The sequence below is a fragment of the Cucumis melo genome, chromosome 7 (assembly GCF_025177605.1).
Source record: "Cucumis melo cultivar AY chromosome 7, USDA_Cmelo_AY_1.0, whole genome shotgun sequence".
Classification (NCBI taxonomy): domain Eukaryota; kingdom Viridiplantae; phylum Streptophyta; class Magnoliopsida; order Cucurbitales; family Cucurbitaceae; genus Cucumis; species Cucumis melo.
The window spans coordinates 3,035,055-3,050,690 of record NC_066863.1 but is presented as its reverse complement, the minus strand read 5'-3'; the positions used below and the strand labels follow the sequence as shown (position 1 = coordinate 3,050,690).

At 34.7% G+C, this 15,636-nt stretch overlaps 1 protein-coding gene and 1 long non-coding RNA gene across 8 annotated transcripts; both read right to left on the bottom strand.

Annotated features, from left to right (window-relative positions):
* Positions 1-5,570: 5,570 nt before the first annotated feature.
* Positions 5,571-9,736, bottom strand: LOC127150268 (uncharacterized). Of its 7 annotated transcripts, none has more exons than XR_007822490.1 (6): positions 9,230-9,735; positions 9,023-9,109; positions 8,320-8,426; positions 6,750-6,870; positions 6,167-6,257; positions 5,571-5,738 (listed from the first exon to the last, which is right to left on the bottom strand). XR_007822490.1 is itself a non-coding variant. In XM_051087675.1 (6 exons), the coding sequence occupies exons 1-5, from the start codon at positions 9,281-9,283 to the stop codon at positions 6,184-6,186; spliced, it is 435 nt and encodes a 144-aa protein (XP_050943632.1). In that variant the 5' UTR covers positions 9,284-9,736; the 3' UTR covers positions 5,571-5,738; positions 6,167-6,183. The 7 variants fall into 7 exon arrangements, 3 of the variants coding, with proteins under 3 accessions (XP_050943632.1, XP_050943631.1, XP_050943633.1); XM_051087675.1 differs by having other exon boundaries at positions 6,167-6,249; positions 9,230-9,736; XR_007822491.1 differs by lacking the exon at positions 5,571-5,738 and having other exon boundaries at positions 5,947-6,257; positions 8,320-8,464.
* Positions 9,737-13,639: 3,903 nt separating this feature from the next.
* LOC127150271 (uncharacterized) lies at positions 13,640-14,634 on the bottom strand. Its single transcript, XR_007822497.1, has 3 exons — positions 14,485-14,634; positions 14,337-14,384; positions 13,640-13,895 (listed from the first exon to the last, which is right to left on the bottom strand). It is a non-coding gene; the product is annotated as an uncharacterized LOC127150271 (long non-coding RNA).
* Positions 14,635-15,636: the final 1,002 nt, after the last annotated feature.

Here is a 15,636-nt window from a genome sequence, read left to right as displayed (position 1 = left end):
TTAAAAAGTGTTCCAACCGAGCCTACGTATCACTTGACCTTTAAAAGCAACCTCACAAAGTTTAAGTGTAAGTTTACAACTCCCAACGTACCAAAAAGTCAAGAACCGTGAAAAAAGCACTTCAAAGACCACAAAAGAAATGGCAACCAAATGTGTAAGTACAACAAACTTACCCTCAAATCAACCTTAAAAGTGTTCAAAACGAGTCTAATTATCACTTGAATTTTAGAAACGATCTAACAAAGCTTAAGTGTAAGTTGGTTACTCATAACCTAGCAAAAAGTTAAAAAAGTGAGAAAAGAGCCTTTCAAGACCCAAAATGGCAACAAAGTGCGTAAGTTCGACAAACTAAGTCTAAAACAAACCTAAAAGGTGTTGAAAACATGTCTACGTATCGCTTGGACCTTAAAAAACGACCTAAGACATCTTAAGTGTAAGTTCATAGCTCACAACCTAGCGGAAAGTTCAAAAAGTGTGAAAAAAGCACTTTAAGACCCAAAGTGGCAACCGTGTGTGTGAGTGCAACAAACTTAGTATCAAACCAACCTAAAACGCATTCAAAACATGTCCAAGTATCACTTGAACTTTCAAAACGATCTAACAAATCTTAACTGTAAGTTCGTAACTCACAACGTACCAAAAAGTTCAAAAAAGATTGAAAAAAAGCACTTCAAGACCTAGAATGCCAAGTGTGTAAGTGCAACAAACTTAGATTCAAACCAACCAAAAAGGCATTCGAAACACGTCTTAGCTTTCAAACGACCCAATGACGCTTAAGTGTAAAAGCTTGTAACTCGTAACTTGCCAAAAAGTTCAAAAAAGTGTGGAAAAAGCCCTTCGATGGCAATCATGTCTGTATGTGCAACAAACTTAGTTCGAAACAACCTAACACCTGTTCAAAACATGTCTAAGTACCATTCGAACTTAAAAAATGGCCTAACAATGCTCAAGTATAATTTCGTAACTCATCACCTACCAAAAAAATTCAAACATTGTAAAAAAAAGCACTTCAAGACCCAAAATGGCAATTAAGTGTGGATGCAACAAACTGAGTCTCAAACAAACCTAAAAGGTGTTCAAATCGTGTCTAAGTATCACTTGAACTATCAAAATGACCCAACAAAACTTAAGTGTAATTTCGTAAACCATAACCTACCAAAAAATTCAAAAAGTGTGAAAAAAGCATTTCAAGACCGAAAATGGCAACCAAGTGTGTTAGTGCCACAAACTTTGTTTCAGACCAACCTAAAAAGAGTTCAAAACGTGTGTAAGCTTTCAAAACGATCGAACAATGCTTAAGTATAAGTTCGCAAATCACAACCGACCAAAATTCCAAAAAGTGCGATAAAAGCACTCTAACACCCAACATGTCAACCAAGTGTGCAAGTATAATTTCGTAACTCATAACTCATAACCTACCGACATGTCTAAGTACCATTCGAACTTAAAAAATAGCCTAACAATGCTCAAGTATAATTTCGTAAGTCATAACTTACCAAAAAAATTCAAACATTGTAAAAAAAGCACTTCAAGTCCCAAAATAGCAATTAAGTGTGTAGATGCAACAAACTGAGTCTCAAACAAACCTAAAAGGTGTTCAAAACAAACCTAAACCAAACATGGGAACAATCAAGAACAAGCTCAAGATTTTCAAGAATGGCATGAAAACATGCAACAAAAACTATTAAGAAAGCAAAAATTACCTCAGGTAGTCTAGAATTTCCACCCAGAATTAAAGAACCTACAAGATTACCTCAGATGATTGGAAACAAAAAAGAAGACCTTTGTATAGATTTAGATTCTTCTAAGAAAGAGGAATTAATTCCTAAATCTTCATTCCAACATTCCTGCAAGATTTCAACCCCTAACTTTGTTTCATACCCATTCAACATTACAAAAACATGAATCAAAAAAGTTTCCAAGATTCAAAAGAAGAATCTGACTCAAACAAAAGAGAAATGCAATTTCATTCAGATTTTCAAGTAAAAAAGATAGTTGTTTCAATATCCAATCTCAAATTCAGCCGACTTTAATTTTTTTTACAAAACCAACATTAAATTAAGGACTATATCAACCTTAATTTTCATGAAGTATTCCAAACCTCTCAACTTAAACAGATTAACATTACCTGTCAAGATCGACATTACTATCGATTGCAAAAGTTAAAGAAATGGGAGCCATGGAATCTCTCGCCCATTTCTCAATGAATCCAGTGCCCCTCTTGTTATGGTTCTTCTATTCAATGTTAGCTCACCTCCTTTTCCAGCCTACATCTTTTAGAAATCAAACTTAATCATGCGATTGGAACGAACAAAATTGAATTCAATTAAGTCACTTCATTCTTAAAAATTTGAAAGCGAAATTAAATGAATTTAGAATCACATATTCACATTGAGTTTACTTGATATATGTATGAATTTAGACTCATATATGTATGTGTCTACTTGACCTAACCGGTTGGACGATAAGGGATGGGTAGGTCTGGTTTTGGTTAGGCCAAGAGTGAAGAGTTCCCCACACAAGCTCTGATACTGAGGGAGCTCAACGCATTCTACTTGACCTAACTGGCTGGAATCTAAGGGCTAGGCAGGTCTGGTTTTGGTTAGGCCAAAAGTGAAGAGTTCCCCACACAAGCTCTGATACTGAGGGAGCTCAACGCATTCTACTTGACCTAACCGGCTGGACTCTAAGGGCTAGGCAAGTCTGGTTTTGGTTAGGCGAAAAGTGAAGAGTTCCCCACACAAGCTCTGATACTGAGGGAGCTCAACGCATTCTACTTCACCTAACCGGATGGGTTTTAAAGGCTAGGAAGGTCTGGTTTTGGTTAGGCCAAAAGTGAAGAGTTCCCCACACAAGCTCTGATACTGAGGGAGCTCAACGCATTCTACTTGACCTAACCGGCTGGACTCTAAGGGCTAGGCAGGTCTGGTTTTGGTTAGGTGAAAAGTGAAGAGTTCCCCACACAAGCTCTGATACTGAGGGAGCTCAACGCATTCTACTTCACCTAACTGGTTGGGTTTTAAAGGCTAGGAAGGTCTGGTTTTGGTTAGGCCAAAAGTGAAGAGTTCCCCACACAAGCTCTGATACTGAGGGAGCTCAACGCATTCTACTTGACCTAACCGGCTGGACTTTATGTGCTAGGTAGGTCTGGTTTTGGTTAGGCCAAAAGTGAAGAGTTCCCCACACAAGCTCTGATACTGAGGGAGCTCAACGCATTCTACTTGACCTAACCGGCTGGACTTTAAGGGCTAGGTAGGTCTGGTTTTGGTTAGGCGAAAAGTGAAGAGTTCCCCACACAAGCTCTGATACTGAGGGAGCTCAACGCATTCTACTTCACCTAACCGGTTGGGTTTTAAAGGCTAGGAAGGTCTGGTTTTGGTTAGGCCAAATGTGAAGAGTTCCCCACACAAGCTCTGATACTGAGGGAGCTCAACGCATTCTACTTGACCTAACCGGCTGGACTTTAAGGGCTAGGTAGGTCTGGTTTTGGTTAGGCGAAAAGTGAAGAGTTCCCCACACAAGCTCTGATACTGAGGGAGCTCAACGCATTCTACTTCACCTAACCGGTTGGGTTTTAAAGGCTAGGAAGGTCTGGTTTTGGTTAGGCCAAAAGTGAAGAGTTCCCCACACAAGCTCTGATACTGAGGGAGCTCAACGCATTCTACTTGACCTAACCGGCTGGACTCTAAGGGCTAGGCAGGTCTGGTTTTGGTTAGGTGAAAAGTGAAGAGTTCCCCACACAAGCTCTGATACTGAGGGAGCTCAACGCATTCTACTTCACCTAACTGGTTGGGTTTTAAAGGCTAGAAAGGTCTGGTTTTGGTTAGGCCAAAAGTGAAGAGTTCCCCACACAAGCTCTGATACTGAGGGAGCTCAACGCATTCTACTTGACCTAACCGGCTGGACTCTAAGGGCTAGGCAGGTCTGGTTTTGGTTAGGCCAAAAGTGAAGAGTTCCCCACACAAGCTCTGATACTGAGGGAGCTCAACGCATTCTACTTGACCTAACTGGCTGGACTCTAAGGGCTAGGCAGGTCTGGTTTTGGTTAGGCGAAAAGTGAAGAGTTCCCCACACAAGCTCTGATACTGAGGGAGCTCAACGCATTCTACTTCACCTAACCGGTTGGGTTTTAAAGGCTAGGAAGGTCTGGTTTTGGTTAGGCCAAAAGTGAAGAGTTCCCCACACAAGCTCTGATACTGAGGGAGCTCAACGCATTCTACTTGACCTAACCGGCTGGACTCTAAGGGCTAGGCAGATCTGGTTTTGGTTAGGCCATGTTTTCAACAACACATGTTTTCAACACATTATTAAGTATGTACAGTATTTACAATATTTAGAAAATGAATAGCATGTCTTCTACGCATTTCTAAGCTATCAAAGAATGCATTTTCAACATATTTAAGATATTCAAATGACAAACACAATCACAAACCCGAGCTCCATGCTCAAGGGTTAGGCAGACATGCTTGTGTAAACTAGAAAGCAAATTAGACATGGTATTTATTTTAAGAATAAAGACATTGAAAAAGTTTAAAATTTGAACATTTTTGGCAAAATGAAAATTTCCCAAAGGACATAGAACATGCAAAGCTACAACCCTACCCCCCACTTAAAACTTTAATTTGTCTTCAAAGCATTTTAAGCAAGATTGTAAGGATCGAAAAAAGAGATAGGGAACAGAAAACTTCCCCTTGCTTGCAAAGGTTCCAAATTCAATTATACTCCATTTTTTCCTTTATTCCTACAAAAAGAAAACAAGATTTTCTATCAAATTTTATTAAAGAGGTTAAACTAAAAATTTATGGATATCTAGGATGTTAAAATCAGCGAGAAAAATAAGTTCTCCTGCCTTAATAAGAACATCCTCAACTATGCCTAAGGGGCTAACATATAGGACCTATCCACTAATTGGATGCTTACATTGGTCTTTTGCAAATTATTTAACCCCTAGTTCTTTTCCCACATACCCCACAAATCATCAATTGATGGGTATCTAAATCCATATCCTCTTAAGCTTGGAATGAGAACTAAAACCACCGCCTACACACGAGTATTTTTCACATGCATCAGAATAATACCATCACCCTAAATAAATAAAAAGGCTACGATCTTGGGTCTACATATAATCTATCAATTCCAATTCCTTGAAAGTTAAATTCTTCCATCTATTACAGCGAGGAAAAGGGATACTAAACATCCAAGTACAACGAAACATCCATCATACGTTCCACAATTTAATTATAGATCAAATATCATCCCAAATTCGTTAATTTGTATGCACTTCAAAATTTTAGACTACTTGCTTAGTTGCTTTCACATGGGAGACTTCAGCAGCTGGTTTTTAAATGTTTGCATGTGGAAAAACTTCATAGCATCTATGAAATATCTATTCAAGATACTTTCATTGGCCACTCTCTAATCTACTTTTTCTGTGATTTTATTATGTCAAAAGAATGGAACGATCTAGAGTTTCACTAGCGGTGCATTAAGGATCCCATCCGAAACGAGATGCATAAAAGTGGACAGACAGAAAAGACAAGCATACCAGTCCAAAAGCTGGTGGCATTCCATATTCCAAAGCAGTAAGAAAATCATCATCAAGTGTCACTTCATAAGAATCATCCTCATCTTTTTGGCAATTGAAGTCCAAAGAGTCATTACATAAGAAACGAGATACATAAGAAACAGCTGAGCCATGCTTCTCATTGTGTTGCCTGATCTGGTCTTCTAATCATCCTCTGTGTCAATTTTGTTTGTTTTAAAAGAAAAAGATCATTACAACCATTCCAATTATCATGGAACCGGAACACTAAAACGTTCCAATAGAAACTATTATTTCTTGACATGGCACATAAACCAATAATGCACAAGTATACCAAGCAAGAAGAATAGAATGCTCATGTAGAGCTTCGACGCACATTGTTATGGAGTTAAGCACATAACACATAACAAAAACGATTCCTTTGGTAACCTTTCGACTGAAAGGGTCTATACAAGATGGAACAAAGTACAGGAAAGTTATCTTCCAAAAGGTGATAGACTATCCAGTTTAACTTGAGTTCAATACTAATGTACTTTCTCTCTTTCAAATGCCATGAAATTGGCTAAAAAGTTTCATCATCTGTGCACCCTTCTAACATTAATGATTGATATAATCACCTCTTACCTGATAAATACGATCGATCAATTCGAAAAATGCATTGGCCAGCTCACGACCACAAATGAAAAGTTCAAATCTTTCTGTAAACCCTGCATGGCTAATAATCCACAAGAAATGAAAATTTTTAACCCCTCCCAGGTAAGAAGAAAGAAAAGATAGAAAAGACATTCAAACAGCTGTTGGTGTAAAGATTTGAGATCTCAATCATGGTCATCCTCCAATAATTTCCCAAAGAGAATAATTGAATATTTTAGGATGGAAAACAAAATTGATAATGACCCAGAGCTTATTTCTTTGAAGTTCTTGTAGATTACTAAAGGGATTAGACAATACGACTTTGTGTTTTAACATCAAGAGTGGATATCTTGTTATAGCACAAACTTAACTTAGGACAGTATGCTCCGTAAATTATGCTTTTATGTTTCTGCTTGAATAATTAGTTGTTTTTGTGTGTGCACTCTCACATATATATTCTAAATGATGATTATCTTTCTTGTCCTACAAATGAATCCTTGGTTACAAATGGAATGGACAAATTTGACAATAAGATTGATAGAATCTAAGCGAGCAAAAGGCTGAAGTTTCATACCTGGGGGAGTGGAAGAACTGAAAGAACGTCAATTGTGAAGTAAGATAAAAAGAATCTCCAAGCTCTTGTGCAAACACCATCATCGGCTTCATCAGGTTTTGCATTATAAAATTTGGAATATCTAAAATGAAAATGACAGACTATAAGAATTATGTAGAGGAAGTCTATGATTGAGCTAACAATTACAACTACTATTCTCATCTTGTTGTCAAATCCAACACATCTTTTGCCTTAATCAACCAACAAGGTGTAACAGAACAAAGGATCCAACAAGGTAGCAATCACACACAACATGACAAGTATTTCATTCCACAAATGAAGAAATACCGGGTTTCTATCACCCAAACATTTAAGATATCCCAAACCTTTACTCCTAACTTCTCGATCAAATCTTATGTTTCCAAAACTCGTAAGCCTATCAAAACTAGTAGTAAAGCTTGTTGAAATTGATCTCAATGTGCTCAGTGAGCATGTTTCTCCAATATACAAAGGTTTACTCCTGGACAGGGGACAAAGCAAGTGGAACAAATGAACCAACAGATACTTCTACTATTTGATTTTGAAGAAAAGAATCACAGGAGATGGGGGACATCAGAAGAATTTCAACCGCACACAGAAAACAGATAAAAAATAGTATAGTTGACAACCCAACAACCATTTAACTGCAATACTTCCTAAATGATTAGCTGGTAATTATTTAATCTTAGAAGAGAACTAGAAATCGCCCTGGTCTATAGACAATACATAGAGAAATGACAATGATGTGAGTGATTGTTACTAAAGGAAAAAAATAGTTTACTGGTGATGAATTGAAGTAGCCTTTCCTTTGTAATTGAATGATTTAAAGAGTGATCTAATGAATGTTATAAAAAATAAATGAGGGGAGAAACTCAACCATGGAGAGAAAATGGATGGTGAATGAAGTACCAAAAAACAAACTAGCAAATGCAGTCATAGTTAAAATAAAACCATCTTCAAAAGTAGTCATAACTCAACCAAATGGCACTTATTTTCTACAAACCCAACTTCTTTTCACTTTTTAAATATTCAATTTGTGTTAGTTCCTACACACAAAAAGATCACAAACTCCTGAAATGGATAGAATTACAGGGCTACAGGTTATAGTATTTTTGTGAATCTAAAGCAATTATGAAGCATAACCAAGTAGCAAACACAAACACTTGATGAAACTACTAACAGTCACAAAAACTTTGGAAGTTAGAAGTGCAGAGAAAGAAAGTGAGAGAAGTCAATTCTGGCAAAGTGAGAGAAGTCAGTTTTGGCTTAAAAAATCCCTTTTGACTCCTTCCCAACTTCCCAGATGCAGTTGAACCCCTTCAAAATGACCACAACTGACTCAACTTACAGTAAAAAATCAAATTGAGTGAACATATGGCAAGTGGGTCCAATTCCTTTTACCACAGAAAACTATAATACAAGTTCTTTCACTACCTAAAACCCAAATTCCACAACCACAGTTATGCAAGAAGAAGAACAACAACAAAAATGCCTCTCAAACTCCAACAAGAAGTACAGAAGAACTTGAATTCCAAAAGGGAACTTTACTTACCTCCGTACTTCCATGGCTGAATTGAGTGAGCTAGAAATTAGAAAACACAAAGAATGAAGCTGATTTTGAGGTGCATCCGGAAGGCAATTTAAAGCTTTTGGCAGTAGCTATGTAACAAGTTTCCAAAGTGAGCCACCATAATCGACTAAAAATGGAAACCAAAATGAATGAGCAATCAATGAAATATTAAGTATATCTGAAGAAACAAACATATTATTCTGATAAACCCTGCATAATTATTCTGAGATTATAAAGATGGTGTTTAAAATTGTATTCAATTCATTTTAAAAGGTTAACCATGAAAAGGAAGAACAGTGGAGACCATGAACTACTAAAGGCATGCAATTTTTCACAATATCATGATGAGAGACTTCATGCTTTAAGTAGTCTTTGACACAAATCAAGACTATAAAGTGTCGAACATTTTCTAATCTTTATTAAAGTTTATCTTTTTTCATGCTTTAGTAATAGAACTAATTTCACTTAACAAGGTCCAAAACTTGATGATTAATCTTGAGTTTATGATTTCAACCGCATACTGAAGTCAGTTCAACCAATCTACGAAATTACAAAATTAAAAATATAAAGGATGGCATACAAATTATATATAGACATTTTGGACAACTGCAACTTTTTTTTAGTACACGGTTGCAGGGATAGGGGTGCACTCAGGTGCGCATATTAGCACGAGGAAGATAAAAACCTTCATTAGAAGCCGAGTAACGGCTGCCATTGTGGATACACACTCCTCTGTTAAATTTTCTACACCAGATTTTACATCTTCTCTAATCTGTGAGATGATTCAACATAAGACCAAATTAATTTTTCATATTACAGGAAAATATCATTTCACCACACAAATTAAGAAAAAAATATACCAAAACATCCATAATCACACCACGTAAACTACCTTAACAACAGAATCAGACAACCCAGGGATGGAATTCTCAGGAACGGTCTCCATACTGAGCTTCCGCTTAAGTGGGTTAGAAGATGGAGCAGGCTCTTCAACTTAGTCGGCGAGGGTTTGGAATCGGGAACCATGGAGTTGGGAATTTGGGATCTGACGGTGAAGCATTTTCTTTGGAAGACGACATAGGCTTCCGAGGGGTCTTCCGCCCTTGATTCCGGCGCCGTTAGCGCATGGAATAGAAAATGACAGTGGATCGGCGAGATGGGTATTTAGCAAGATAGGGTTTCTTGGGTGGATGCTTCATTTTAGAGAATAGAAATTGAGAGAAAGGAAGAGTGAAGATTCTGAGGAAGACGAAGGAGACAAGAGATCGAGAGAGAAGGGGAGGCGGAGAGAGGGGGAAGAGGAGGGAGATAGTTGCCGTTGAGAAGAAAGATGAAGAAATTTAGAAATGAGAGAGAAGCTGCGAAGGGAAGTTGTTTTTTGAAATTTGAAATGAAATGAAATGAAACCTTTTAATTTTTAACTAAGTTATTAGAGATTTTGAATTAAAAAAATAATATATAATTAAAGTTAAAAGAATGTATACGTGCATACACATTTTTTGCAAAAGAATACTTAATGCACTTGTTTTTTTAAAATAGTTTTTAGACAAACTATTATAAATAGTGATACTATTTTACTAATAGACATTATTTAATAGAATCTAAAAATTTAATATATTTAAAAACGACTCTAATTTTTAAAACAACTCTATTTTTATATTAATAAAAATAATAAAACAGATAAAATATTTTTCTATCAAGTATAAAAAAATTTATCTCGGAGAGGTTTCTTATTAAACATAAATAACTATATGTCATTAAAATATTTTATTTATAAATATTTTAAAAAATAAATTCTGTTATTTAAAATAATTTCTCCAGAACTTTTCATCAAACTATGTTTTTTCCATAAATGATTTATTTTGTATTTTTATAGCCACGTGGAGAAAAAAACAAAAGGTGTGGAAATGTGTCCTATCGAGCGCCGATTCGATGTTTCGTTTTAGTGCCCGAAATTCAACCATTTATCTATTTAACTACAATTTACAATAAATCACAACTCATTCTTATTTCTTAATTCTCCCTATTTAAGTATTCCGTAATTAGTTATAAGTTTCCACCATATAATTTGATCACAATTGAGTCTTATCATATTTCATGACTTTAGTTTAATATTTATGGGGAAAATATAAAAAAGTACATGGTCATTTCTATATAAAAAAAATAAATAAATAAAGAAACCTAAATTCTTTTGAAACGTTACAATATTGTTATTATTGTTTACTTTGGAAATAGTTGCAAAATTAAAATTAGATTCAATAGAATCTTGAAGAAATTTCTAATACCAGGATAGCAAGAGATTCATAAATTATTTATAGTACCTTTATTGGCTATATCTAAGCATTGCTTAAAAATTGTAAAAGAGCGCTTAAGCTCCCTTTTTTAAATAGCTATCTATGTCGCAAAAATGTGAGCGTTCAAGGCATTGTGGAAATGGCTCGAAGTTGGAATACAAAGAAGGTCCACCCATAGCTGCTGCTTGCTGACGTAGATTCTCAATCACACTTAATTATCTAATGTATAAAATTTTCAAAATTTTATTTATTTGTTTTTCCTTTTCAATATTTGGTAATCTCCTTTAACCAAGGAACAAATTAACCCCCACCCTCTGGACCAACAAATTTTGACAGAACACAATAAACTCTTCTTTACCCATTTCTCATTTTTCAACCTCCTGCCTACTCTTTTTACCCAAAAATAAAAGCTGTAACTCTCTTTTATATAACCTCTTCTCTAACTTTTTCAAGAAAGTTCTTAAGCTGTATTGTAAGATTAATGATTTTTGTTAAAAAAAAAAATAATGTTATCTATTAACTAATCAAATGGTCCAAAGTTTAACATGGTATAGTTGTCAGAAAGTGAGCATCAAAATGACAGATTGTTAGATGTATATATTTCATTAACTAAGAGTTGTTAAGAACTTCAATGTACGATCAAGCTTTTGATTTCTTATCATGCTTGCTGGGGCTATGGATATATCTTTAGCATTCGGTAGAAATTCCAGGACATGGGTGGGTAAAAAAAGTTTCCTAGTTTTATATCTGCTCTTTGTGAGAAAAAAGAAAAATGCAAGAGAGGCCTTAACTAGAAAGACAATAAAATTAAAAGTAATAGTATTAAGGGCAGAATTTGTTCATCACCTTATGAAATTGTACTTGGATTGGAAAACCACGTGAACGACTTAATTAGGACTTGAGGAATGATCTAGGATTAGGAAAACCACAAATCTTTTTCCCTTCTTTTTTCACAACCACCAACTGAACAGAACACTCTATCTCCATTAATGAGTGAATATTTATAAGGCAAAGATCTCAAACTGATGCACAATTCATTATTTGAACTTCCTTAAAAAACAATCTACGAATCTAATCTTGCTTTTGTACTTACCATTGGATACATGTACTCCATTTGGATTTTAAACCTAATTGTCATATTAACTAGATTTTCAATCTACTATATTGTCTACAAAGATAGATTGTAAAAACTCAAAATGGATCATTTATGGGTCTACTCACTTACCTTCTCTGTATTTTGTTCATTCAAAGACAAGGGCCAAACTTGTTCAACTACAATAATGTCTCTATGTTACGAGACTTATGACTAATGACAAATATTATAATTTTATTTCTTTCTTTTTTGTTTATTGTAGTATGACGAATATTGACTTTAATAACTCTTTGCTCCACAAGGGCTAAGTGACTTCAAGTGTAAAAAAGTAACTAGTAGCTGGGAGGTAGTTATACATTTCATTGAATTGGGATACTTTATGTTTTTTTTTTACGGTAGGATTCTTGTACTCAAACTGATGTTTTATTGATTTTACAATATCAGATTATGTATATGACTATTTAATTCCCCAGATCATTTTCCAATAATTCAAAAGAATGTCTATTCTTGCTATTATGAATCTATAGAACGAGAAATAATTAGGGACATGCATAATAATAATAATAATGCTTCAGAACCAACTTCCTTTCTTTGTTCTTCAAGCTATGTATGACCAGCTAGTTTCGTCAAATAAATATTTTCCAACGAACATAACCAAGGTTGGGATATATGATGGAAGAAGGTGATGTTCGAAAAAAGAAAAGAAGGAAGAAGAGCATCCATAGCTACAAATTCACATGAAGAAGAGGAACTCGACGAACTCAAATGGCAAATCGGAGGAGTGGGTAGCAAATTAGAGAGATGGAGAGAGTTTTCGTGGATAGGGAAGGGTAATTTCACAAATAATCAAAGACAAACCTTTTTTATTACCAACCAATTTTTAAAGATTTTATTAGGTATGACAAAATATAAATCTATATTGTTACCTTTATCTATTCAATTTTATTCAACTTAACTTTATGTTTTCTTTTTCTCTCCATCTAACTTTTTCGATGATCACCTCCCTCCCTCACTCGCACCTCACCTCACCTCCGACGGTCACACCACTTTCAGTCTCTTAAATCTGGTTGTCTCCACTCCAACATCTCTCACTCTTACCGCTACCGCCATGCCATGCCACTCTCACTCTCTCATAGCCACGATCACTTTCAGAAATTTAAAAAATATATATAAAAAAAACATATGTTGATAAAAGGCAAACTGTGAAGCCAAACCAAACCACATAATGCAATTTGATTTTCGATTTTGGTCTGATTCTATTCTAGAAAGCACAAGCTCCAACAAACTATGAACACACCCATATATAATAGGGTAGATTATTAGTTTAGTCTCTTTTTTTCACTTTTTTTTCAAAATATTTAATAACACATTAATGTTAACACTATTAGGCCAACCAATAATAATAACAATAAAATTTATAGCTACATGATTTTATGTATCAATACTTCATCTATCTAACCTATTTGTTCAACCATCAAATATTGCTTATGTTTATGGATGTCTCTTAGCAATTGCCAAATAACATGGCTAATTAAGCAATAATTAAAATCTCATATACTAGTTCAACGAGTCACTATAATTTTGATCCCAGGGAATTTGAGACTTTGTATTGAAAAAAAACAAAGGCAGGTAAGTGTCAACAATGTATACATCGATAATTATGTAGAAAAAATGTAGTCCATGAAACCGTTGCTTAATTAAATAATTTATAAATACACTAAAGTCTAAATTGAGTTGGGCCATATATTCGAATGTTAGGGACTGCACGAAGGTTTTCATATAGATAATTCGCCAATTCTTCTTGTTAGCATACAACACCTCCTCGTCGTTAGACTAAAGTCTTAAAACTAGTAAACATATTTATCATATCATTCTGAATTTTCAGTGTTCCAGGTAACCTAGTTGATAGAAAAATAATACATAAATTCCTTGATTAAAGAAAAAAATTCTATTACTAACTTACTATGAAGGTATTTATTTAGTTGATACCCTGATTTAGTTGCTTCACGCATTTTTCACCGCCCAAAAATTCTCAAACAAAGGGTATATACCAAATTTCAATCAACTCACTTCGTAACTATGAATTTTTTGCATTTCGATCCTAGATAAATAATCAATAGCAGCTCCCCAAACCAATTGCTTCTCCAATTGTAGGCGTCCCAGCTTCAAATCTAACGAAGGGGGATATGAGTAATTAGTAGAATTAAGGACAATATTGTCCACCAAAAAGACTTCTTAATGCAAATATCAAAAGGCATTTGGGTAGGAAGAGAATACATAGAAGAGATGAAAGGATATGTAAAAAGGCATCAATTAATGAATAGTTCGAATAAAATAGACATCACAAAATGTTAGCACCATTCAAGAAGTCATCTATTTAAATCTCATAATGACTTCAAAAAGATGATTTATCAAGTGTCAATTATTATGAGAACAAATGAGCAAACAAATAATGCTAAATAAACGACAGTTATTTAGGTCTCTTGCAATTCTTGAGCCCTATATATTGAACGTTTTAATTTTTCCACATCATATAAAATAAATACATTGAGAAAATTTTCATTTTAAAGTAAAAAGAAAAGGACAAAATTGCAACCATGGAGTCCACTAACCTGGAACGAGGTTGTGCAAATGTGGAATGGTCAAGAAATCTCCACCATCTAGAGCCATGTAGGACCAAATATGAAAATTAGATACTGACTTCCTAAAAACGAACTGATGCAATTTTAATTTCATAACTTATCTTCTCAAAGGACATACCTAAGAATGGAGGCATTGCAAACAATAGATCAATCTACAAGAATCCAATGCCTGTAGGCCCACACATCTGAAGCATGTTTATTCCTTATCTTCATATGCCCAAATGTAAGGCTTGCCATTTAATTAATAAGAAAACAACCTAACCTTGTGAGAAGAAGCAACAAGAAAGTCAGCATCAAGTGCCTAGATGTCGACAACCATATGTAGAACACTCTAGCACGCATCTACAAGCACTTTTGCCCCAAAATGATGTGCTAAGCCAACTATTTCTTCAATTGGAAGAACATAAGTTGCAGAGAAAAAAATCAAATCATACTGAATTCCACTATTTGCGTAGAGTTATTATTAGAAAGATATCAAGAGTAACTGGACACAGATCAAGAGAAGGAAAAATGTCTGACAGTTCTTTTCATTCTTCATTCATTTGACTTTATTATTTTTATTCAGCTGCAAACCTTTCCACTAGAAGTGTGATAACTGAAGTAATATGATAACACTTCAGTTTGAAATATTCACCTACTACTTGTTTTATTTGAGTAATGTTTATAAATTGAATGGTATAAAAAGGAAATAGATTAAAAAAAATGCTAAATATCAAATAGAATGGTGTACCCAGTACATTTTGAGACATGATAGGTAACCACAAGCTTTGTTTTTGTTGAAAACATTTCCTTTAACTCTAGTAAGTTTGGGACATTATGTTCACCTAAACTTACAAACTTCATAACAACACCGGTCCTTTCAGCTATAAGTTGCCAAGGAACAATGGCACTATGATGTTCAGCAACCGTAAGTATGATCTGCACTGAAAGAATAGATTGTTACAGTTTAAACTTAAAGTTAAAGCAGTATATGGCTACACATGTTTAAAAAGATAAAGGATGCAACTTCATGATGTAGGAATGTAAAACACTTTCATTAACTTAAATATGAAATCATAATCTTCACAAATAAAACCTTAAAGCCTACTGTTAGAATTAGTAGGGCTTTGTCCTTAGAGTATTTTTGGAGAGAATAATATATAAGATTTTATTTCCTAAATATTTCCTAGATCTTTTCCTTTCTTACTCCTATTGTACTATATTTATTTTCTCTATTTGTACCAATTGTATTCATAAGAAAAATAATAAAAACTAAAGTATCGTGGTTTTT